At 43.0% G+C, this 22521-nt stretch overlaps 2 protein-coding genes across 2 annotated transcripts in view; one reads left to right on the top strand and one right to left on the bottom strand.

The window, feature by feature from the left end:
- Positions 1-18841, bottom strand: part of igf2r (insulin-like growth factor 2 receptor) — a 33772-nt gene extending 14931 nt beyond the window's left edge. The window contains exons 1-28 of the mRNA XM_042300716.1: positions 18601-18841; positions 17215-17354; positions 12850-12974; positions 12231-12329; positions 11559-11691; positions 11336-11447; positions 11042-11147; positions 10682-10841; positions 10285-10480; positions 10069-10172; positions 9799-9966; positions 9427-9573; positions 9065-9214; positions 8774-8911; positions 8512-8662; positions 8152-8329; positions 7888-8003; positions 6254-6413; positions 5772-5948; positions 5540-5641; positions 5121-5222; positions 4844-5018; positions 4506-4679; positions 3218-3367; positions 2730-2905; positions 606-693; positions 276-485; positions 26-156 (exon numbers count right to left, since the gene is read on the bottom strand). Of these exons, the coding sequence (XP_042156650.1) occupies positions 26-156; positions 276-485; positions 606-693; positions 2730-2905; positions 3218-3367; positions 4506-4679; positions 4844-5018; positions 5121-5222; positions 5540-5641; positions 5772-5948; positions 6254-6413; positions 7888-8003; positions 8152-8329; positions 8512-8662; positions 8774-8911; positions 9065-9214; positions 9427-9573; positions 9799-9966; positions 10069-10172; positions 10285-10480; positions 10682-10841; positions 11042-11147; positions 11336-11447; positions 11559-11691; positions 12231-12329; positions 12850-12974; positions 17215-17354; positions 18601-18743 (4011 nt within the window). The 5' untranslated portion in view covers positions 18744-18841. The remainder of the gene's footprint in view (positions 1-25; positions 157-275; positions 486-605; positions 694-2729; positions 2906-3217; positions 3368-4505; positions 4680-4843; positions 5019-5120; positions 5223-5539; positions 5642-5771; positions 5949-6253; positions 6414-7887; positions 8004-8151; positions 8330-8511; positions 8663-8773; positions 8912-9064; positions 9215-9426; positions 9574-9798; positions 9967-10068; positions 10173-10284; positions 10481-10681; positions 10842-11041; positions 11148-11335; positions 11448-11558; positions 11692-12230; positions 12330-12849; positions 12975-17214; positions 17355-18600) is intronic.
- Positions 18842-19212: 371 nt separating this feature from the next.
- lg18h1orf198 (linkage group 18 C1orf198 homolog) lies at positions 19213-22145 on the top strand. The gene is made up of 4 exons (XM_024378023.2): positions 19213-19735; positions 20580-20630; positions 20737-21396; positions 21622-22145. Exons 1-4 carry the CDS (start codon positions 19430-19432, stop codon positions 21676-21678), a joined length of 1074 nt encoding a protein of 357 aa, XP_024233791.1. The 5' UTR covers positions 19213-19429; the 3' UTR covers positions 21679-22145.
- Positions 22146-22521: the final 376 nt, after the last annotated feature.

A 22521-nucleotide genomic window follows, 5' to 3' on the forward strand; every position in this document is an offset into this window, starting at 1 on the left:
GCTCTGTAACTTCACTTCGACTCACTGGGTTCATTTTAGGATGACAGGAAAAGTAGATCTCTGTGGATCTCTGGTAGATCTTGTGGCACGTCTCCCCACCAGTGTAGTTGAGGACGATCTGATCTCCAACATAGCTCAGAGTCTGTGAGGCCAACCCTGTGATGAATAATCAACCAGCCGTTTCTCAGAGGTTTTATCAATTACTACCAAAAGAACATCAACGCTTTATAAAGGAGTTGAGCCAACTCTAGATATTTCTGGACAGATTTACATACCAGCGATTCTGTGGGTGCTGCCTTTCACCTGACAGGCTGACACCTGGTCACTTCCTGTGTCTTTGTGTGTGCAGATCCCTCTCTTAAGCCCCCCGCAGACAGAGAAGTGGTATTGGTACTGGCCACTCTTCACCATGTAGTCCTTCCCTGACAGGGAACTCATGTCAAACATGTAGCCACTTCTGGGGTCCTTGACTTTACAGTTTTCACCTGCAGGAGTCAGGGAGAGGAGAGTTACCTTAAGCACGATGATGACACTGGTGGAGAAAAGTACCAGTCTTAGCCAGAGCCAGGACACTAAACATGGCAGCCTCCTCCTCCAAAACCTACCCTGAGCACTGGTGAGAGGACACGCCTCGGAGGTTCTCCAGATGAACACATACTCACAGCCGTCTTGACGGTCAAATACAGGAGAGCCCTGTTGGTAAATGAACCAAACATGAAAAATATACCGTACCAGATAAAAGTTTGGACACACCTACTCATTTAAGGGTTTTTCTTTATTTTTACTATTTTCGACATTGTAGAATAATAGTGAAGACCTCAACACATATGGAATCATGTAGTAACCTTTTTTTTTTTAAGAAGTTTTTTTTTGTGGAATTTCTTTCCTTCTTAATGCATTTGAGCCAATCAGTTGTGTTGTGACAAGGTAGGGGTGGTATACAGAAGATAGCCCTATTTGGAAAAAAGACCACGCCCATATTATGGCAAGAACAGCTCAAATAAGCAAAGAGAAACAGTCCATCATTACTTTAAGACATGAAGGTCAGTCAATCCAGAACATTTCAAGAACTTTGAAAGTTTCTTCAAGTGCAGTCGCAAAAACCATCAAGCACTATGATGAAACTGGCTCTCATGAGGACCTCCGCAGGAAAGGAAGACCCAGAGTTATCTCTGCTGCAGAGGATAAGTTCATTAGAGTTACCAGCTTCAGAAAATGCAGCCCAAATAAATGCTTCACAGAGTTCAAGTAACAGACATATCTCAACATCAACTGTTCTGAGGGGTCTGCGTGAAATCAGGCCTTTGTGGTCAAATTGCTGCAAAGAAACCACTACTAAAGAACACCAATGAGAATAAGAGACTTACTTGGGCCAAGAAGCACAAGCAATGGACATTAGACCGGTAGAAATCTGTCTTTTGGTCTGATGAGTCCAAATTTGAGAATTTTGGTTCCAACCTCTGTGTCTTTGTGAGACGCAGAGTACTGTAGATGAATGGATGATCTCCGCTTGTGTGGTTCCCTACCGTGAAGCATGGAGGAAGTGGTGTGATGGTGCTTTGCTGGTGACACTGTCAGTGATTTATTTATAATTCAAGGCACTTAACCAGCATGGCTACCATAGCATTCTGCAGTGGTACGTCATCCCATCTACTTTGCGCTTAGTGGGACTATCATTTGCTTTTCACCAGGACAATGACCCAACACACCTTCAAACTGTGTAAGGGCTATTTGACCAAGGAGAATGATGGAGTGCTGCATCAGACAACCTGGTCTCCACATTCACCAGACCTCAACCCAATTGAGATGGTTTGGGATTAGTTGGACTGCAGAGTGAAGGAAAAGCAGACAACAAGTGCTCAGCATAAAGCCAACAAGTGCTCAGCATAATGGGAACTCCTTCAAGACTGTTGGAAAGCATTCCAGGTGAAGCTGGTTGAGAGAATGCCAAGAGTGTGCAAAGCTGTCAAGGCAAATATATTTTGATTTGTTTAACACTTATTTGGTTACTACATGATTCCATGTGTTAATTCATAGTTTATAATTTTTTTTAATCAATAATGACTAATTATGTATACATTTCAAATCAGGACTGACTAATCCAGATACTATTATGTTACAGTATAGATGTATGAATTTTAATCCTAGTACTGAATATAATGTGTGTAATTATAATCAAGAATTAGAACAATGACTGTCTGTTCCTTGGTAGAAACGAATGAACTTATCGTCAGACAGGCTAGAATGCTTATCTACACAGGAAGACCTTGGCTTGGTCATAAATTATCTAAATTGGTGGGAGACGATGTAGGAAGGCTTGAGAACTATACTGCCATTGTACCGGAGTGGAGGAGAGACGGGACAGTTCGAAAACTAATGACGTGATTTTCAGTTTATAACCTGTTGTATCATGTATCATGTTCAGTACTCTCGAGAATAAACGCTAGTGCTCGATTTTGAGACTGGTCTCCGTCCATTTTACGCAAATACGTTTCTTACAAATCCTTAGAAATGGGCTGACTGTATTAATTTAATTGGGTATTAAACATAGAGGAATTAAATTCCTATAACAGTGTCCAAACTTTTGACTGGTACTGTAGGGATTAGGAAGGAACATATGGTAAATGGGATCAGCAACATCGATAAGTAACATTTCAAACAGATTCTTGCCACTCTACGGCCATAACATGGAAGAGCATTCCCATAGAGAGCAAGTGTAGGTCACTCACAGGGTTGTCGTCACACTGGAAGATGATACGTGTGGAGTGGTGGCCTTTGTCACAGCGGTCCCCGTTGAGGTAGACGATGCTGATGGAGCCGTCAGAGGCCACCTGGGGGCTGGACTGGATGTAGCCCAGGTTCACACCTTTACCCTCCAAGGTACCACATGCACCCAGGAGAACATCTGCAGACGGAGGAGGACAGTTAGCAAAGGACGGCATTAACACGGACAATACCTCACACACGGAGAGACAAACTAATCGACTCCTTCGTGGTACAAACGTATAAAAAGACAAGACACTCATCTGTTCGTATACAGTCTGACTGAAACACTTAAACACTCTTCTATACTGTACACATGCATGTAGTCAAACGCAAAAGCTGAACATCAATTAATACCGATTGACGGATGGAACAGCACCCTTTTTCATCCTCGTAAAGGCCCAGCGATGACTCATTGCCTGGCCTTCACATAGGCTAATTGCATGCGACTCACCGGGGCATCCCTGGACCGGGGGCAGAGGTTTACACACGTTGATGAAGAAGCGGCGATTCTTGGCCTGCTCAGACGTGTCGATGGCCACCCAGGGACTGTCGTCACTGTCCCTGCTCAGGTGACTCAGGTCATACACGTTACCGTGGGAATCTGAAAGAGTCAACAATCACTCTGTGAATCCAGGATGAGAAGCTGAACAATATCTTTCAATGAATGTGAAGACCCATTTGTATGACCAGAGTTTTCTAAAGTGAATAAAACGTTAGAGCCATACTGAAGACATCGATACCGTTTTGAAGAGATTAATACAGGGGTTCTCAAAATTCAAGCGATCCCAACCACGTGAAAGAAATATGTCACTAACAGCCAATGTTCACTTTTTTATTTGGGTAGTCAATTGCTAAAAAATTATAACAGTATTTCTGATTGTCTTCTCACCTCACTATCACATACAGTACATTTAATGTGGGGCTATGACAGTCAATTGCTAATTAGTCTAACATGTCTCTAATGCCGCGTTCAAAACAACTGGGAACTAGGAAATCTCAGACTTCCAAGCATTCAAGACAACTCGTAAAAAACAAGCTCCGGCTGGGAAATATCGTTTTGAACGGTCATCGAACTCGGAATTCCAACTCGGGAACTCGTGCCTTTTTCTAAAGTTCTGACCTGAAGATCACTGATGTCATGATTTGACCTAGATGTCTTGAAAGCACCACTATCTTACCACCACTAATGAGATGGGTGTGCTTGATGCATGTCGCGTCAGAGCTTCTCAAAGTCAGGGGGCGTGGTCAACAGTGCGCACCGCATCTCTGCTGTCACATCCAAACTGGATTGATACTTGGTTTTAATGCAGACCTTAGATCTGAATCCAGCTTCACACAGATATGAGCTGGCGAAGGGTACCATGCGTTTTAACGCTCTGTGGGAGGAGGCAGGGTATTATGCCCTTTGAGTCAGGAACCAAAAGTCCTCTGTAGTGACCCGTGAAACCATTGTCTGCAGCAGTCGGTCACATGACAGCTTGAGAGGCCCCACTTGACTTTGCGCTTGAATCGGAATGATTAATCGGTCAAGTTGCGGCCTTTTCCCACCATCTAAGGGCTCTCTATGGTGGAATTGTATGTTTTAGATTTCAATACAAAAACAAATCTTAGATTTTGAAGGTTAACCATATTACAATGATTTTGAGATGCATTTTCTTATACAAAATATGTTTTTTGGACCCCACATGGGTTTGCGACCCCTAGTTTGGGAACTGCTGCCTTAACAGTTTTGTTCCTACCAGTGACACGACAGTCCACAGGGGCAGGGATGCATGCCAGGGCTGTGGAAAACTCAAATAAGACATCGTGTGTGACGAGTGTGGACGAGCTGAGCTCCTCTCGGACCAGTTTCAGAGTGCCGAGGTGGGCGTCCTGGTCACAAACAAAACTAATGGTGAAGGTGTCCCTGGTGCCTGGGGGAGGGAGGAAACAAGTTAGTGCTCAGACTAAAACATTCATAACCTGACTTTAGTGTCACAACATGCATTTCGTTCAGACTTCCATATTCCAGCAATGCTAATGGAGCCCCCAGGGTTAGCCCTTAGTGAGTGATGATGGTTGGATCCATTGAATGTACCTGTAGGCTTGTTCATGTCTCCTTTGTATGTGAGTGTGAGCAGGCCATCAGTAGAGTACTGTAGAGATCTCTCCACTCCCACAGGACCAACAACCAGGCCATTGTCCAGCTCACACCCAGCTACAGGCTTCCCCTGGTCCTTCCCACACTCTGCCACCTCGCCACAGATATTCACCTGGGGGGCAAGCCCGGGGAAATGGATTGGAAAATGCACATTATTCACAATTTCTGCTATTACCCGAGGCCACAACACAGAGAGTGCTTGACTGTGACTTACCACAAAGGTTTTCCCATTGCCTTCAGCCTTGTAGCCAGTCTTGGAGGCCAGAGGAAGCAGATTGAACTCAAAGCCAGTGTTGGGATCCCTCACAGAGCAGGTCTGCCATACAATAGAACGATCAAGAAAAATGATTGATGAGACTTCGGCCAATCTAACAGGTCTTTACAGACATCATGCGCCCATTTCAGGGGAAATGGAAAGAGAGCCTGTGACGCAACGCTTTTGGCCGTAACAAAGCGAAACTCCATCTTAACTCCTCCACATTTACTGGATTGGTTGAACAGTGAAGAGAACCTCCCCCGACAGTTACTAGAAAGAAACCCCACTCAGGCATTTATTTTACACCTGCTATGTTAGGTTAGACATCATGACAAACACTATAATGCATCCAGTTGATGTGGAATGTAACAGCTCACCATGTTCTGGTCGTCAGCAGTACTGATGGCACAAGCTGCCCCGGTCTCCCACATGAAGTTGGCAGTACAGTTCCCATAATTGAGGAAACGAGGGCTGGACGACTGCAAATACAGAAAAAGTCAAGCACATCGCAGTGTTACAATCCTAGGCAGACATAATGACATAAAAGATACAACTAAATCTGATTTCTTTTTGACACAGGGCCCTAAAAAAATATGCCATTCCACTTACCACAAATCCTCTGGAGCAGACCAGGTGGATACGTGTGGTGTAGGTGAGTTTCAGGCCGTCTGAGATGCACTCGGAGCCGTCTGAGTACTCCAGCAGCAGGCGATCCTTCTCCTCGATCGCTGGACCTCTCTTAGCCAGGCCCATATTACTGACAGACACTGTTTCAGACAGAATGCCCTGATGACAACAACACAGAGAAAGTCCAGTCACATCGAGCTACAGTCCAGTACTAAAAGACAGACCCACAGTGGATGGCTACCAGAACCAGAAGAGGGATACTACCAACCTTACCTTCAATTTATATCAACAACTAAAATTGTAATAATTTTTTAGGAATAGTCTCTGAACTTTTTAAATACTGTTTATTAATGAGCTATTGTCAGAAATTGTGAAACTGACGTTCCATGACCCAAACAGTGTTTAGCACACATCCTAGTGTGTGAAACTCATCCTACAGGATATCCCACAGCTCTGACACTAACCTGCTGAGGCTGGTATTTCATCTGGCAGACAGAGGCTTGGCGGTCACAGCCCTGCACGGCATTCAGAGGGCGACACACGTTGATGTAGTACTTCCTCAGGTTGTTAGGGTCAGACAGGTCCATGGCCTGCCAGTTCCTCCCTCCACTAGACCGGGAGAGACTGGGAGAGAGGACAGAGAGGAGGGTTACACACATTATTCCTCAAATATTGCTTAATGTCTGCCTTCTACGGACTTAACTAGGACTGGGAGTTTTTCATGACCTGACCAGTACAAATTCTAAGCCGTAGTCATTGACCACGTTTACATGCACACAGTATTCCGAATAGTAACTCATATCCCGATTAAGGTCTTATTCGGGATAAGCGGTTTACATGCACCTTTGATATCCCACTCACGAGTATCCCTGTATTCATGAATAAACAGAATGTTCCTCATTTAAGTTCATATGGATTAAATGGAACAGTAACTGAAATGTTTCAGGGAACAGGAGTGGAGAAAATGTGAATGCACATATAACGTGTTTTCTTTGACACTTATGCAAGCAGACAGTATTTCAAAACACATAAAATATGCAGCCAAGATAAGACTTCGGGTTATCAGTAAAGTGTTTCGTTTTCTCAGCTTTTCATTTCCATAAAACCGGTCAAACTGTTGACATTTGGACATTTTGCACAGGAACAATCTGTTTTGGAGTTGTTGCATTCCCTAAATGAAACAGACCAGTGTCGACTAGATCACGAATATATTCATTTTTTCAATGTAAGACGTTATTCTGGTGAACACATCTTTATTTAGTCTTCTGGGGGAACAAGTTATGACAGAAGAGAAGCTGCATATATCTAACAAACTATACTGCCCTACCAAGCAAAAAGGCAGTAACTGCTCATAGTGGGGAACTGAGAAAAATGGCTTTTATTTAATTTGGTTTCACATTCACTTTATGCAGTTACTGTTAACATAACCCCCATTTTCTCCAAAACACAATACGAGGCAGGATACTTGTCCACGTGATTAAGCATGTATTTAATGTAGCAAAAATGACTAACTAATTTTTCGACCAAATGAGCAGTTACTGCCTTTTTGCTTGGTAGGGCAGTATAGTTGACAAACAAATGGCCTACCAAATGTCGGAAATTATAAGCAGAAACATTCCTAAATCCAGGGGGAAAGTAGCCAGTAGGCTGTACGGTCCAGTACGGAGTATGAGAAAAGTATATTATTATGGTGGATATGCAGTAACTGCGCAAGTAGCCTACTTTAAGTTATTTGTTTAACAATCAGATTAAAACATCACACAACACCCACACTATGCAAAACAGAGCCTGTCCAGACAGCGAAAAACAAGATGTTTACATGCCACAGTATCCCGTTTAAGATAGCATATCCCAGGCATCTTATCCAGGTTTCTCATAACCAGGATTACAAGCTTTTTTCAGGTTACTGTAAATGGGATATGATGATTATATGCATCAACTCAAAAACAGAATACTTGAGTAACCAGAATAATAACGGGATATTAGTGTGCATGTCAACGTGGTTACTGTCTATACCTGGAGTTTTCCCAGATCAAGCTTTATGGTTCGGGAAGATTCCCGGCTCTAGTCATAACATATCCTTGTGCAGGGGTCTCACCTGGACAGGTCATACTGATCCAGTGTGTTGGGGTCTGTCACCACACACTCATGTGGCCTCTCTGGGCAGACATAGGATGTATACCACCTGAAGTTATAGGTGTACTTGTCCTCAACCTGTGAGGATCAATATGGTTATGAAAGTAGTATATTCATGGTAAATTATTTTACAGTTTAATCACTGCATAAGTGAACCATACGAGGAGCTACTTATTAGAGATTGGATGAGCTCTGTCAGCAGCACATGACAGGACCCAATCAGTACCTGGAACTCAGGCTTGCCGGCGCCGGCCTCTCGGTCACAGAGGAATGAGATCATGGTGGAGCGCAGTGTGTGCTGCACGTTGTTGTACCGAGAGCCGTTGCTGTAGGATAGCTTGATCATCCCGTCATAGTAGGACAGCTGTGAGTTAAACTCCCCCAGGCTCCATGAGTTAGAGCCACTGTAGCAGACAGACACACCAAACAGAAGAACAGAAGCTAAAACATTCAGTCCACCTCAAACATTCGTCAGAACTCTAAAGCACATTTACAAAGCCCAGATACAAGCTTTTCCTACTACTGTTAGTGGGCATGTCCACCTCCTCTATATTTAGAAGGATTTATTTAGTATGATAAAACATGCCTCTGGTCCACCTGACAGGCCCCGGCTTTCAGAGGGCATTTGGCTGCAGTGACAGAGCCACAGACGTTAATGAAGTAGTCATAATCTCCGTTGGACATATTGTAAAAGCCTCCTCCAGGTTTAGACAAGGGGGACAGGTCAAATGAAAATCCTGTAAAGAGAAGACAAGAGAGTGAGTAGTATTATTGCATTAAACAACCAATAGTGTATCATATCACCATCGCTGGTAGGCATCTGGGTCCAGTGGGTCCGTGTGACCTACCAGCTTGGGGGTCTTCCACCTTGCAGTTGTCCCCGACTGTCCTGGACATAACACAGGCTGCAGCCGTGTACCACTCAAACTCATACACACAGCCATCACTGGACATGTGCCGCATGATGGGAGCACTCTCTAGATCACCTGGATAGGAGGACAGGAGGGTTGGGGGGAGGCACACAAAGAAAGTTAGGAAGAGTTGAACAAGTAGACTGAACGCTAGCTAGCTCCACTTTCAGGCACTTCCTTGTTCACCTTCAACTCTGCAGCTAACTTACAAGTCTATCTAACACTCACCTGGCTTGCATTTCAGAATCATGATGCTCTTCACTTTCATGTTCTTCCTACATTCATCTCCCTCTGTGTAGACCAGGCGTATGTCGTTGCTGTCATTTCTTTTTGTCGGGGAGGTGAGGAATTTGCCCAAGCTGATAACTTTGTCTTTTCCTAAAAGAGAGGATTGAATACATGTTAAGGACAACAAATATCTTTGTTTCTCAGATTTGATAGAACGCTGTGTATAGATTAGCGTCTCAGAGTAGGAGAACTGATCGGGTCCCCCTATTCTTTCATCATTTAAATGGCTAAACTGATCCTAGATCAGCACTCCAACTCTGAGATGCTTTATGAAAACAGACCCAGATCTTCTCCAGACTTACCCACGGCGCAGATGGCAGCGTCCTCAGGGCATGTACTGGTGGCCCCCTGCTGGAGGACTTTGTGACACACATTGACGTAGAAGCGCATTTTGTCTGACTCGGAGGCGTTGGCGTCCACAGCCTCCCAGTTCTGGGCCGACTCAGACTCTGAAAGACAGATAACACCACGAACAGAATGTTACGTGGTTTAACCTCCATATTTAAATGTGTTAGGGCTCGGATCACTTTCACTTCAAGTGTAAAATTGGAAGTCAGGTCCTGGGCATTTACATTGATAAATAATGATGTTCAACTCAACGTTTTAGTACTATGTCTGCTACAGCCCATGCAACATCTCTCTGTGAATAGAGATTAACCAGGACTCCATCTTACCAGGGTAGCGTGTTAAGGGGGACAGGTCATAGTGTTTATACTGGCTGACCCTGCAGAGTAGATCCTCCTCCTCCTCCTCTTTGACACAGGCGGAAGCCGTCTGCCAGTCAAAGTAATAGGTGCAGTCTGTTTCACCAGCGAACACAGGCGAGCCTCTGCCGTCGTTTCCTGTGAATCACACAAATGAGGAAATGAGGAAGAGGGATAATGAGAATGTGATGGATAAGGCGAGTGACCTCTACGGAAGAAAGTATTGTTCATTATGCTCACCCGCTGTTTTGTTGCACTCAAAGTTGATGATGGTCATGCGCTGAAAGCCAGAGCTGCACCTGCTCCCATCTGGATAGATCAGTGTCAGGTCGCCATCAGAGTACCTGGGATAGAGCGAAACAAAACGTTGAGTAATGTTCCAAATTACAAAGAGAAGGAGACACAAGCTGAGATGGTGAGAGATGAAGAGGAAATATGTATTCCTATTAAAACAACCTTAGTGTTTGATTGTGGTATCTCCCAGCGATCTTTCTGCTTTGATCTCCCGTTGCTTTGACTTGGCAAGCGGACACATAGTGCGGGTCGCCACCGCACTCTCCTGCCTTGATTTCCCCGCACACATTCAGGTAGTAGAAATAGTTGTCCTTCCCATCGCTGCTCTTGGCCTCAGCCATATAGGGGTTGTCTGTAGCTACACACACAGAACGTGACACAATGATATTAGTTATGTGTATCTCAACACATTATCATTCACTGTTAGAGGAACTGGCTTCAACTGTGAATTGAATTAGTCAGTGAGAATTAGAAAGGTCACATGATTATGCTTCGCATTGCATTGCATTGCATTGTCAAATGTTTCGCAAAGCCTGTGTGTGGGGCTGGGCAGACTCACAGCCAAGGGTGAGGTGGGTGAGGTCTATGTTGATGTCGTGCTGCTTGCTGGTCAGGGTGCAGTTGTGACTCTCTAGGTAGTCTCTGTGGCAAGCATACTCCGTCACCCACTCTACCTCATACCTGCAGTTGGACTTGGCTGTCATCTTGGGGTCAGTACCCTGTAATGGCAAGGTCAAAGGTCACACACACACAACAAAAATTAAGGAGATATTGTACTTTAATATGTGTAGGTTGACATGCGGAGCATACTTCTATTTGATGAATTACCACTATTCTATGTGTTAATTCTGTAGTATGATGAATAGTATGGTTTGATCAATGGATGATCCCACAGGTCAGACACCCAGGTCTCTCTTACCTCCTGCCTGCGTGAGGGGCAGATGAAGGTGATGGTGACAGCAGGGGTGTGGCCGCTGCAGAAGTCCGGCGTGCTGTCCGGGGCTTCCTCGTATCGCAGCCTCAATCTGGCACGGTGAGAAAACGAGAGAAATCAGCCATTCAGAAAGGCAACGCTCTGGGGCCGGTCGATAACCGGTCAGCATGAAGGTCGCACAGCAATTATCAAGCTTGAGGTACGCTAGAGACAGAGGATGCTAGCTAGCGGTTAGCATGGTCTTTGTGCGTGGACAGGTTAGCATTAGCATGGCTATACCTGTCACTGGATTCCAGCTCTAGCTGGGTGGTGGGTAGGCCCATGCTGAAGGAGCCCTTGCTGGTGGTCAGGCAGGCAGCAGAGCCCGCGGGGCAGAGGCTCCCTGGACGGTCTGGGGAGGAAGCAGAGCCATTTTTGCCACAATACGAAGCAATAAGAAAAACCACTGGCACTAACATCTTCAATTAATCATAAGATAATTACTACTATTAAAGAAACGTACTTAGGCTTCTGCATATGTTAATATAAAAGTGAACTTCATCATCGGAGTCATCCACCAGGTAACCATCTGTGAGTTTGATGAGTGGGTTCAGATCATGCTTTTTCCCATCCGTGTCAAAGACATAGCAGGGGACCTAGACACAGAGTTAAAAAGGTAGAATTACAACATGACAGGAAGAGTTTCAGTGTGTTTTGGCACATAATAGTAGAATGAGTTGATATTTCAATTTAAACACATTTCTTTATTCTTTTTTTTCTCTCTACAGGTAGCCTAGTGGTTAGAGCGTTGGGCCAGTAACCGAAAGGTTGCTAGATCGAATCCACGAACTGACAAGGTAAAAATATGTCGTTCTTCCCCTGAACAAGGCAGTTAACCCATTGTTAACCTAGGCTGTCATTGTAAATAAGAATGTGTTCTTAATTGACTTGCCTAGTTAAATAAAGGTTCAATAATAAATAAAAATACACAAGAGACAGCGAGGGACTTTTCCACAGTGGAGAATGTGCCAGTCACAGACTCACCTCCCCCCACACATGGAGACCACTGCGGCCTCACACACTGCCACGCGCGCGCGTGCGTGCCTGCATACAAACCACTAAGAGGTGACGGTGACACACGGTGACACACACACACATCCTGTTGTGTCCACTGCACTTCACTATTCAGACATACCTCTTTATCGGGCTTGTATTTATTATTTTTGCAGGCTGCATATGTTCTCCATTCAAAGTAATGAACACACTGGGCCACAGTTACAAACTCTGGTGTTCCCTGAGGGGGGGGTAAGAGCAAAAACATAGTTTTAGTTGACATATGACATGACAGTTAGTTTCATCTCCTCTCTGCTACAATACATGTGATGACATACAAGGAAGTCACTACTAGAGGAACTGGGCTACCATGATAACTGTTTTTGTTCTGTTGCAAAGCTACCATTCAAGCTATGATCACTGTCAATACTGCAATCACATGGTTACACACCACTGCTTATCAATAGGCAGGCCAGGTATTCATTCTAAAGATATTACATCACTATATGCTATTTAATATCATGTTTCATTCACACTTCTGTTTCTAGAGAGAACTTAAAAATGTTAAATAAAAGAGACCACCACAGTATTTGTAGTTTCATTTCACCACCAGACTGACAAAGAACAGACATGCTTTGCGGTAAAATCCTTCTCAACCTAAACCCACAAGTGTGATCTGTCAGGAAAGTCATAAGTAGCCTTCAATACGTATCATTTCCACGTCTTCATTTGTAATGACAGGTGCGACTGGGTGACTTTACCATTGTCTTCCCACACTGGAAACTGATGCTGCTCTGGACATTAGTCACACTACTGCCTGGGCACTTCTCAGTGCTGTTGAAATCTATCACGCTGCTCTCAGTCGCCTTCTTCAAGGACAGATCACCTGGAAATAGAAGTGGATGAGTGAGAAACGCATGCCTCTTTAAACATGCAAACGCTAAAAGTTGTAATATAATTGTTTAAGGATTTATTTCAGTAGGCTATACTGAACACTGCACTACCTACAAAACAAACAGTTCACCAAAACCCAGAACTTTCCCAGTGGTTTCTAGCAGATGATTAATACAGATTTCAACAGAATCTGAAGCCTCCACCAACTCCCACAGTCCCTACAGTGGTGGGGTCAAAGCATTACGGCACAGGGTCAGGGAGGTTAAGTAGTCGAGGACATTTTTTCTGCCGAGCTGTCTGGCTGTGTACAGCCCAGAGAGATAAACAGCATGGGAATATGACCCATTGGACAACACTGCCTATCTCTGTCTGGTCTGCCAACAGCCCGGCCCCTGGGCAGGCTCCATACATACAGTTAAACTCCAACTGGAGAGAGAACAGAGCAGAGAGAACAAACTTTATGACCAGTTATTCCCCTCTAACCACATTGGCTGGACTTTCTGTTTCCCAGGGGCAGAATACAGCAAGGACTAACTGCTTTTCACGGCAGAAAACTCCTTCTCAGGGATAGGTGATGAGGTTTAGGGTGCAGCACCAACTGCAAAGCTGTAGGTAACCATCGCTAGTCTATTTAAACATGTTCTACCGCTTGTCCCAGATAGTACTGAATAAACAGACGCCGCTATTAGCTTTTATTGATTGTACTGTAATTGGATTGCAGTCACTGTATACACCTCTGTGTTATTGAACACACTCACACGTTCCATTGTAATCCCCTTACTGCTCGCTGCGCCATACTTTATCGCTCATATATCATCAGATATCTGCCGTGTCATAAACGAAAGCTACTCAGCAGAGCCTGGAGCTGACAATTTGCTACTCCGCTGACCCAGTAACATAAATTACTAGAGGTGACCTAGATTATTTTTTTGTTCAATTTTATTTATATTTTTTTACTCAAACCATAACAACCATACATCAACAAAAGACAATGTGCACACAAATTTCAACTAAAATCAATGACATCACACCTGCTCAAACCCACATGTTCCCTCCGCAAGCATACACATCACGTATCTCACAACCACACTCCATCTCATCCTTCCTCTGGAACTTTCCAGTAGTTGTAGCACTCTCTCTCCTTTAAATTGCATTGTTCTAGTTTCCTCCGTAGCCCACAATTTTCAATATTTAAATACAACTAAATTTGATTAATCCGCTGTTGTAGTGATGGAAGATCATTTGATTTCCAGTTTTTTTAAGTAGATTTTTTTTCAAAATCATTGACAACAAAAGTATGGTCTACCCCACTGGGTATCTCACTGCACCCTCATATGCCATGTCTTAAAATATGCAGTTAGAGGGATTAAAAGTAAACTTACATTGTAAAACTCCTGACAGCCAACGTTCTAACTCCACCCATAGCTGTTGGACTTTATAGCACTCCCAGAAGGCATGAATTATTGAGTCATTGTTAGTTTTACACTTAAGACATGACTCTGCTGTTGTGCTGTAGAATTTGTATAATACATTCTATACATTAGTTTATACTGGATTAAGAGTACATTTTCGTTGACTGTAATTCCGTTAGTTATGTTCCAACACTCCCTCCATTTTGTGCCTATATCAGTTATTTTTAAGTCTTGATTCCAATAGTTTATATATATTTTTTTATAAGAGATTGTCAGTTGGATAGGCTCTCTGAAAGGTTTTGTTTATCTTACGTATGATACGAGTAGCTTTATCGGAGCCAAATAGGATTCCCTCAACATTGCTCTGATGTCCAAAAGCTTTCAGGCCGAAATCATGATTTACAACATTTATAGGTGCACTATGCAGAAATTGCTCCACCATTTCCTGGTGGCTAAAATTATAACAGTTTCCCACAAAACCAGCATGCATAGTGTAGAGAATCATTGTACGCTCTAAACTGCTGCGAAATATAGCTTGTGTTCAAAACCGAAAGTAAAAGACGCAAAAACGAAACACAAGAACTGGAAGCATAGAAATAGCGCACATAGAACATATATACTGCTTTTTAGAGTTGCTACAATTACAATGACAGATCAATAACTCACATTTCTGTGTGAATTTGGTCAAGCTGCCCAAAAAGTTGAATATTGAAGCTTTAAATTGTATTTCCTATTACCATGTCATTAACGGTTTCTATGCCTTTAGTTTTCCATGTGGGCCAATTTATCGGTAAATTCATAAAAGCTATCCAAGGATTGTTCCATAGGGGTGTGTTTTTAGGGAGTGATATTGGTTCTTGTAAAAATCTGATTCATTATCTTCCATGTTGTTAACTGTGAAGTTGTTAATTATCTTAGCTCCATTCTTTGATAATCTACACGCGAAAAGAAAACCTCTGATTATTCCTACACAAAAGACAGGTTAGTCGCTACAGTAGTTATCAGCATTAGATCCCCTTCCTGTCCTACTCTCACACTGAGAGATTGTCGAGTTGAGACCATGGTGTCATACCAGCTGCAGGCATTTATCGCATGTAGACTTTAATCATGAGGTCACACGACCCAACTGTTTCTTCCTGAGCGTGACGTAACACTGATTTGTCACTGAGCGAAGGTCATGACCAAGTGCCCCGGGCCGGGACGTATAGTCATCATGTTTTGGAATAGTCTAGCCCAGTAGCCCTGTTCTCTGACATGGTCTTCTTACAAATGTACATTCATTCATAAAGGTTCATTTGAGCTTTAAAGAAATGTATGAGTCCATGTAAACCACCAAAGATTTATAGCTGAAAGAGCAAAACCACTTCTCTGAAATGCTTAGCAACATCAGCACTAAAGTGAAGCAAAGCCAAGTGCCAATCTGTGTGATCAATTAGTTTGATATCAGTGCTTCCTCTGTTTTACAGCAAAAGCTGAGGATAAGGTGTATTCAGTTTGAGGATTTTATGACATTCATTACAAATAGTACAGGAAAAGCCAAGCTTCTGTCATCATTGAGGAACAGTCTGATCAGATAAACTCCCAGTAAAAGGTAGCCTGCCTTTTAAGTTGTTTCACTGACCAGACATTACTCTTGACATTTAATCATTAAAGCATACTTTGTCCTTTATCACAAATTGTGTCTTCGTGGAACAGCACTAAACCGACACATCACTGAAACAAACAAACTGAATCAAAGGACATTATGACTTGACTGGCATCTGACTGGAAGCCTTTAAGGCCCACCCTGACAAGGTGCTCATGTTGCTACTGCTGTCCCTTACTGCGTCCTGACAGCAGCATCTCCTACAGTGATCTATTTTCCATCAGAAAAACATTCTGCCTGGTCAGCAGGGCAGCTCGTCAGATGCCAACCTCACTTAATGAACCATCAGCACATCCTCCTGACAGAGCCAGAGCCCTGTACTAGACTTTGGGCCAGTCCTTTAAAGTGCGACCAATTTTGACGGGAGCAACTACACTACCAGGCAGCCGTATTTGACATGAAACAGCTAGCAGCCCAAGCTGGTCAACAGGCAGAGCTAATTGAGATAGACATTTAAATTAACACAGCTTACTGCATTTCCAAAAAGGAGAAGGCTTTTACAAAATTCAGGCCCATGTTACCCACCCAGAAAAATGATGGATTACAAATCAACCCGACATATGGAAAGTGTCCTGCAAAAACATTATTGGTACCATCGCGGACACTATACGGGAAGAGGGTTAGTGCTATCTGGGGTCCTTGGGACATCCCTACTCAAAACCCTAACCCTAAAAGCAAGTTGATTAGTTATTCTGAGAGGAGATTAAACATTTATGTAATTATCCAAGTATAAGTTCTGTCAGCATGTTTCCTTGTTACAACATTAATATTATTACACTGTTTTGTATTGTTAGTTTTATGATTATTAGTTATATTAGCTGAATGCAGTAATGGATAACAGTTTACAGTTGCACTTTTAAATACAATTGAGGTTTTTTTAATCACCTATATAAAATATAGTTGCTATTGCACTTTTGAAAAGCCTTGCTCAATCTATAGTTTTTCTCAATCTTGCTCAATCTATAGTGATGCATTCTATATCGTCAAGGTAACAACTGATGACAATTAAGAATGATAGGACAGTCAGTAGGACAGTCAGTAAAATAAAATATTATTATTATATACCAGACCAGTAAAAACTCTGGAGCCTTCTAAGGAGCGACAAGGGCCTGTTCCCAGTTGGTCCTGACCAAATCACCTTATCAGGGAAAACTCCTGTCCCTAAATATACTCACCCACTGACTGATTCTTTTGACTGGTGAGGTTGCGGGCACAGACAGCACTACCGGCTCCACATTCTGTGTTAGGTGAGGAATCACAGAGCTTCAGTGTGTATTTCACTTTGCTGTCCCGGTCTATAGCCTCCCATTTGTAACTTGAGCAAAAGTGGAGAAAAAAAGAAAAAAATCAGATTTCGAATTCCTTTGTAAACATTCACACAATCTCAAAGCTTACACAAAGCACACATTTTACTGTTTAGTTGTCTATGTGTCCTCAAAATATGGAGAAAAAAAAAAAAAAAAAAAAAAAAAAAAAAAAAACTCTTCTTGGGTCCAAACACAACAAATAAAATACATAGCACTACATTTACATCACAATTTAGTCATTTAGCAGATGCTCCCATCCAGAGGGACCCACAGCTAGTGCATTCATTTCAAGATAGGTGGTTGTCTAGCCTGGCTATCACTCACTACACAATACAAAATACATAAAAGTGTCTCATAATACCCTGATCAGCCAACTGACTAGAGACACCGCCTTTCTATCCAAACTGCCTTGTCAAAACTGGACCAGGAACTACGCTTGCCTAATAAATCAGACTTTTAATACCAATTGGATCTTGGATACAGTCAAACAATACACTGCAAAATCGTGGGAATGTGCCTTACAAGATAGAATGTTGAATACAATTACATTTGAACTTACTCTACCGGTTGTCCTTCAGCTGCTCGACATTTGAGACAGAAATGTCAAGTTCAGTAGGCCTAATGACGGTCTAAAAAGTCGGGTAAACAATATTTTCATGTGGATATTATATCACCTGGCACATGCACAAACCAATGTTAAACACCTGTTAGTATGCATGCATCGCGTGCATGTACATATTGCGCATCTACCTCCGGTCATGAGCAAACATCTTGATTGCCACATAAATATACCCGCGTTTTGTAGTTGGTTTAATAACCATTTCCTGTGGATATGTGTCTAATTTCGACTAGCTGAAAGACCATCACCACAGACAATAGACAAAGTTCAAATATAATTGTATTCAACATTCGTGTCAGACGTGCGTGGTGTTGCCTACACAATTGAAGACATCGCCACGTTTCGTGACTAGGGTTACAACAGATAAGGAGCTGCTGACAATAGGACGGACACACACACACACACACACACACACACACACACACACACACACACACACACACACACACACACACACACACACACACACACACACAGACACAGAGACACAGACACAGAGACACACAGACAAAAAAATTGTACTGTATCACTCTAAATGCACTGTATAAGCTGCGTTTGTTGCTAAATACACTTTCCATTTGCGAAGAAGCTTTATACGCCCTTGTTTATTGCCATGAGAGCGAGCAGTGCCTTACCTGCAGAGGTCTTGGTACCACTGGCTGACATCAGAGCCCGTTGTATCCGAGGGAAATGTCACCAGGACCGTTGTGATCGACACAAGTAACGCTACAACGGTTTTCCAAGGCACAGCCTTGTTCCAATTGCACCGCGAGTCCATGCTTTGTATTCAGTATTAGAAACTAGACTCTAGAGCACAATGTCCGACATCATTCAGCAGAAGTCCTCGGGTCGTCGTACAGGAACTAGGTGAATCACATGATAAACTCAACACGCGAAAGAAGACGTCACGTGGTATGACCTTCCATGAGTCATCGTGAAAACATATATTTGAATTTAGAGCACAACAAATGTCTGGAGGAACAAAAGACAGCCAAATGAAATGGGGTTAAAATCACAAGTCATCTATGCTCTGTTTGTATTCTCAAAGTGCAACAAAATGAATACTAGACAGTCCATCATCAGCCTTTGATGTTGCGCTGTTACACTTTTTCCATTGTGTTATTTATTCCTACCGTAGAACTAGACCAACTGGACACTAGATGTCGCTATTACTCCTTATGGACTACCGTAGAACAAACATTTCTACAGAGCGAGATGGCTGAACTGCAATTCAGCCGCAGAGTTTCTAAATCTGTCTTTGGTGTAGCTTTAAATGATCCACTGTTTGTTGCGATGAATGATTTGAGAAACTACTTCCTATCCTAAAATGCACATAGGGCATCGTTTATTTCTGGCGCCAGATGGCGCTTGCACATCCGTGAAATGATCATGTTTACATGCAAACGTCATCAATGACTGCTCCATTTCAACGCCCACGGAGAGTACTGTACAGCTGGTAGAGAAATGACTGCGCCGTCGATGGAAGGGGCCGATGTCCATAGGATGGAGCAGAAAAAGTTGGAGTATTTCTCATCCATCAACTCCATGGCCAGGAAAATAATGCAAGAAAGGGAGAACATCAAGGAGAGACATGGATCCGATTGGGAGAAAATGACACCGAATGAACAAGACAGCGCAATCGACAATGGAATGATGGACCCTCATATTAGTGCTCGATATGCTATGCATAGGGTTGACCGAGAAGAAGTAATTTGTTATCCTAAGTTACTCATTCAGACAGGACAGAAAATAGTCCATTTTGGTGACGAGGTATGGACTTTTACCCCATTTGCATTGGTAGCCACATATTAATTTGAGAGAATTAGCTACGTTTTCTTGCACGATTCCAGCTAGTTAAAATGGCTAAAGTAGCATGCCAGCTAGCCACGACGAATATTTGGGCTGGTGGTAAACTGCTCGACATTTCAGACAGAAATGTCAAGTTCAGTAGGCCTAATGACGGTCTAAAAAGTCGGGTAAACAATATTTTCATGTGGATATTATATCACCTGGCACATGCACAAACCAATGTTAAACACCTGTTAGTATGCATGCATCGCGTGCATGTACATATTGCGCATCTACCTCCGGTCATGAGCAAACATCTTGATTGCCACATAAATGTACCCGCGTTTTGAAGTTGGTTTAATAACCATTTCCCGTGGATATGTGTCTAATTTCGACTAGCTGAAAGACCATCACCGTAGACAAAGTTCAAATATAATTGTATTCAACATTCGTGTCAGACGTGCGCTAAAGTAGCATGCTAGCTAGCCACGACGAATATTTGGGCTGGTGGTAAACGTCACACCAACAACACAATGCAAGAGAGCGAGTTGGATCTGATGGCAATTTTCATCATGGTCTTTGCCTTCCCCATGGGAATAATGATTTATACGATACCATGCGCTGTCTGATTTTGACAAAGCTGGGGAAATAGACATTTATGTTGTGCACTCAATTCGCTGGATTATCAAAATATTCAGACAGCCAGGTAGTACAGTCCTATAATCCAGTAATTTGACTGGCAGACTGTTTCTGCATGTGAAGAGTAGTGGTTTATCACGAATCATCACACTTTTACGATAACATCTGTTTTTGTGTTCAATTTCAGGACATAACTTGGCAAGATGAGCACTCTTCCCCATTCTCCTGGGAGACCAAGGTGCGTATGACTGTGTTTTCTTCTATCATTCACAAGAGGACCTTAAATTGATGTAGGACTACACATTTTATTTTATGTCAACACATCATCTCCCCTCATTTTACAGAGCCAGTTGGACTTCAACCTGACAACAGGTGAATCGGTGCAGGGCATCTCCTCTTCGGCAGCTGATTACAAGCCAAGCAAAGTCACCCAGTGCAGCCAGGTGGGCAAGATGACCCAGAGCAGCAAGGTGTCAAATGGCGAGAGCCTTGGCAGGAAAGAGGAGTCCTCCTCCTTCTGGAAGATCAGTGCTGAAAGGTCCAGGCTGGAGGGTGAACAGGCAGACTTCCACTCCCTAACCCCCAGCCAAATCAAGTCCCTGGAGAAGGGGGAGAAGCCACTGCCCTCTTATCTCCGTCAGGAGCCCACCCCCAAGGAGACAGAGGAGACTCCACCTCCACTACGAGTAACCAAGCAGCGAGCCACCAGGCCGCCTGCGCCTCCTCCCCCTGTACCCATCAGTGTGCCCCCCCTAACAGCCATAAGTGTGACCCCTATGAGCGTGACCCCTACCCCTGCTCCTATCAGTGTGTCATCCACAGTGGCTGGCTGGGAGCGTGCTCAGAGCACCCTCCCCTCAGTCAGCAACACAGTGGAGGAAGTCTTCACTTCAGGGCTGCCCACCAAGTCCCCTGCCCGCTCAGGCAACACTGCCAGAGACCGAGAGGAAAAGGCTGCTGCTCAGACTGAGTCGCAACTGGCAACCAGTCCCACCTTCGCTCAGGTGAGTTTCTGGAACAACCTATTGTGAGCGTCCACTGAATGACTAAAATATAAATGTTAAAACTGATTAAAGATATTTTGATCCAGATAAATTGGCAACAGCACTTACCTGTGTATTAGCAGTCTAATTACACTACTAACAACATTGAAATAACATGTTACATAGTACATTTACTTCAAGTTGTGTGCGCAGTTCTAATTGAGATTTCCTATTTTCTCTTACCAGTTTAATACCAGCAGTAACCTCCTGAAGACTGGATTTGACTTTCTTGACAACTGGTAACAGCAGCTTCAAGCAACACAACTTGAGTGACTGGATCAACTCAACACTAGAAGGACCCTTGTGATCACCATTTTATGGAAAGCCAACTATTGAACTGACCATGTCTATTTATCTTAAAATGGCTTGTTATGGCATATCTCACTACATGCGTGCTTTTGTTTCCCCACTGCCAGAACCCCCACCTTTCAACTGTTTCTCTACCTTTATTACTCAGACCTTGTATTAGTGCTAAGCATTACAGTAGTGTACACTAATGAGAAGCACTCAAGTTGGTATGTTTAGGTAAGCCAGCATGTTAAGTGATTTATACCACTTGCAATGTAGATCTACAACCATTTTACAATACTAGAGAGTACTATTTTACTGAATTTTGTATGTAAACTATATTCATTGTATCATAATATGCTATATTGCACTCATGCATTTTGAAAACACAGATTCAAAGCAAATAAATTAAATGGAACCAGGTCATTGTTCAGGGATGAAGTTATTTTTAGACACTGTGACAATATCAGTCCACCATGTGGCAGCAGAAAACTTGTGGGTTCAGTTGAAAGAATCTCTAAATCCACAAATAGAGAATCAACTGTGAACTATCAATTATTGCAAAGGGCAAACATTTCAACAGAACTTCCCTTGCCCTGATGAAATTGTGATGTAAAACCAGCAAAGCATCAGACCTATAGGTACTTTATATCTCTATTGGTCAAATTCCTCCAATCAGAAGTATATACTGTCAAAGACATGCAGACTGAGGATACTGCAAATCCCTTTTAATATTTTTTTTTATTGTACTGAGTTATTCTCTCACAGCAATCTGAACATTTCAGTTAAGCCACACAC

The sequence above is a fragment of the Oncorhynchus tshawytscha genome, linkage group LG18, assembly GCF_018296145.1.
Source record: "Oncorhynchus tshawytscha isolate Ot180627B linkage group LG18, Otsh_v2.0, whole genome shotgun sequence".
NCBI lineage: Eukaryota > Metazoa > Chordata > Actinopteri > Salmoniformes > Salmonidae > Oncorhynchus > Oncorhynchus tshawytscha.

What these genes read in the sequence shown, in the direction of transcription:
- lg18h1orf198 (XM_024378023.2), top strand. Translation starts at nt 19,430, where the DNA reads ATGACTGCGCCGTCGATGGAAGGGGCCGATGTCCATAGGATGGAGCAG. An exon ending in TAGTCCATTTTGGTGACGAG is followed by an intron (nt 19,736 to 20,579) that starts GTATGGACTTTT and finishes GTTCAATTTCAG; the next exon opens with GACATAACTTGGCAAGATGA. An exon ending in CATTCTCCTGGGAGACCAAG is followed by an intron (nt 20,631 to 20,736) that starts GTGCGTATGACT and finishes CTCATTTTACAG; the next exon opens with AGCCAGTTGGACTTCAACCT.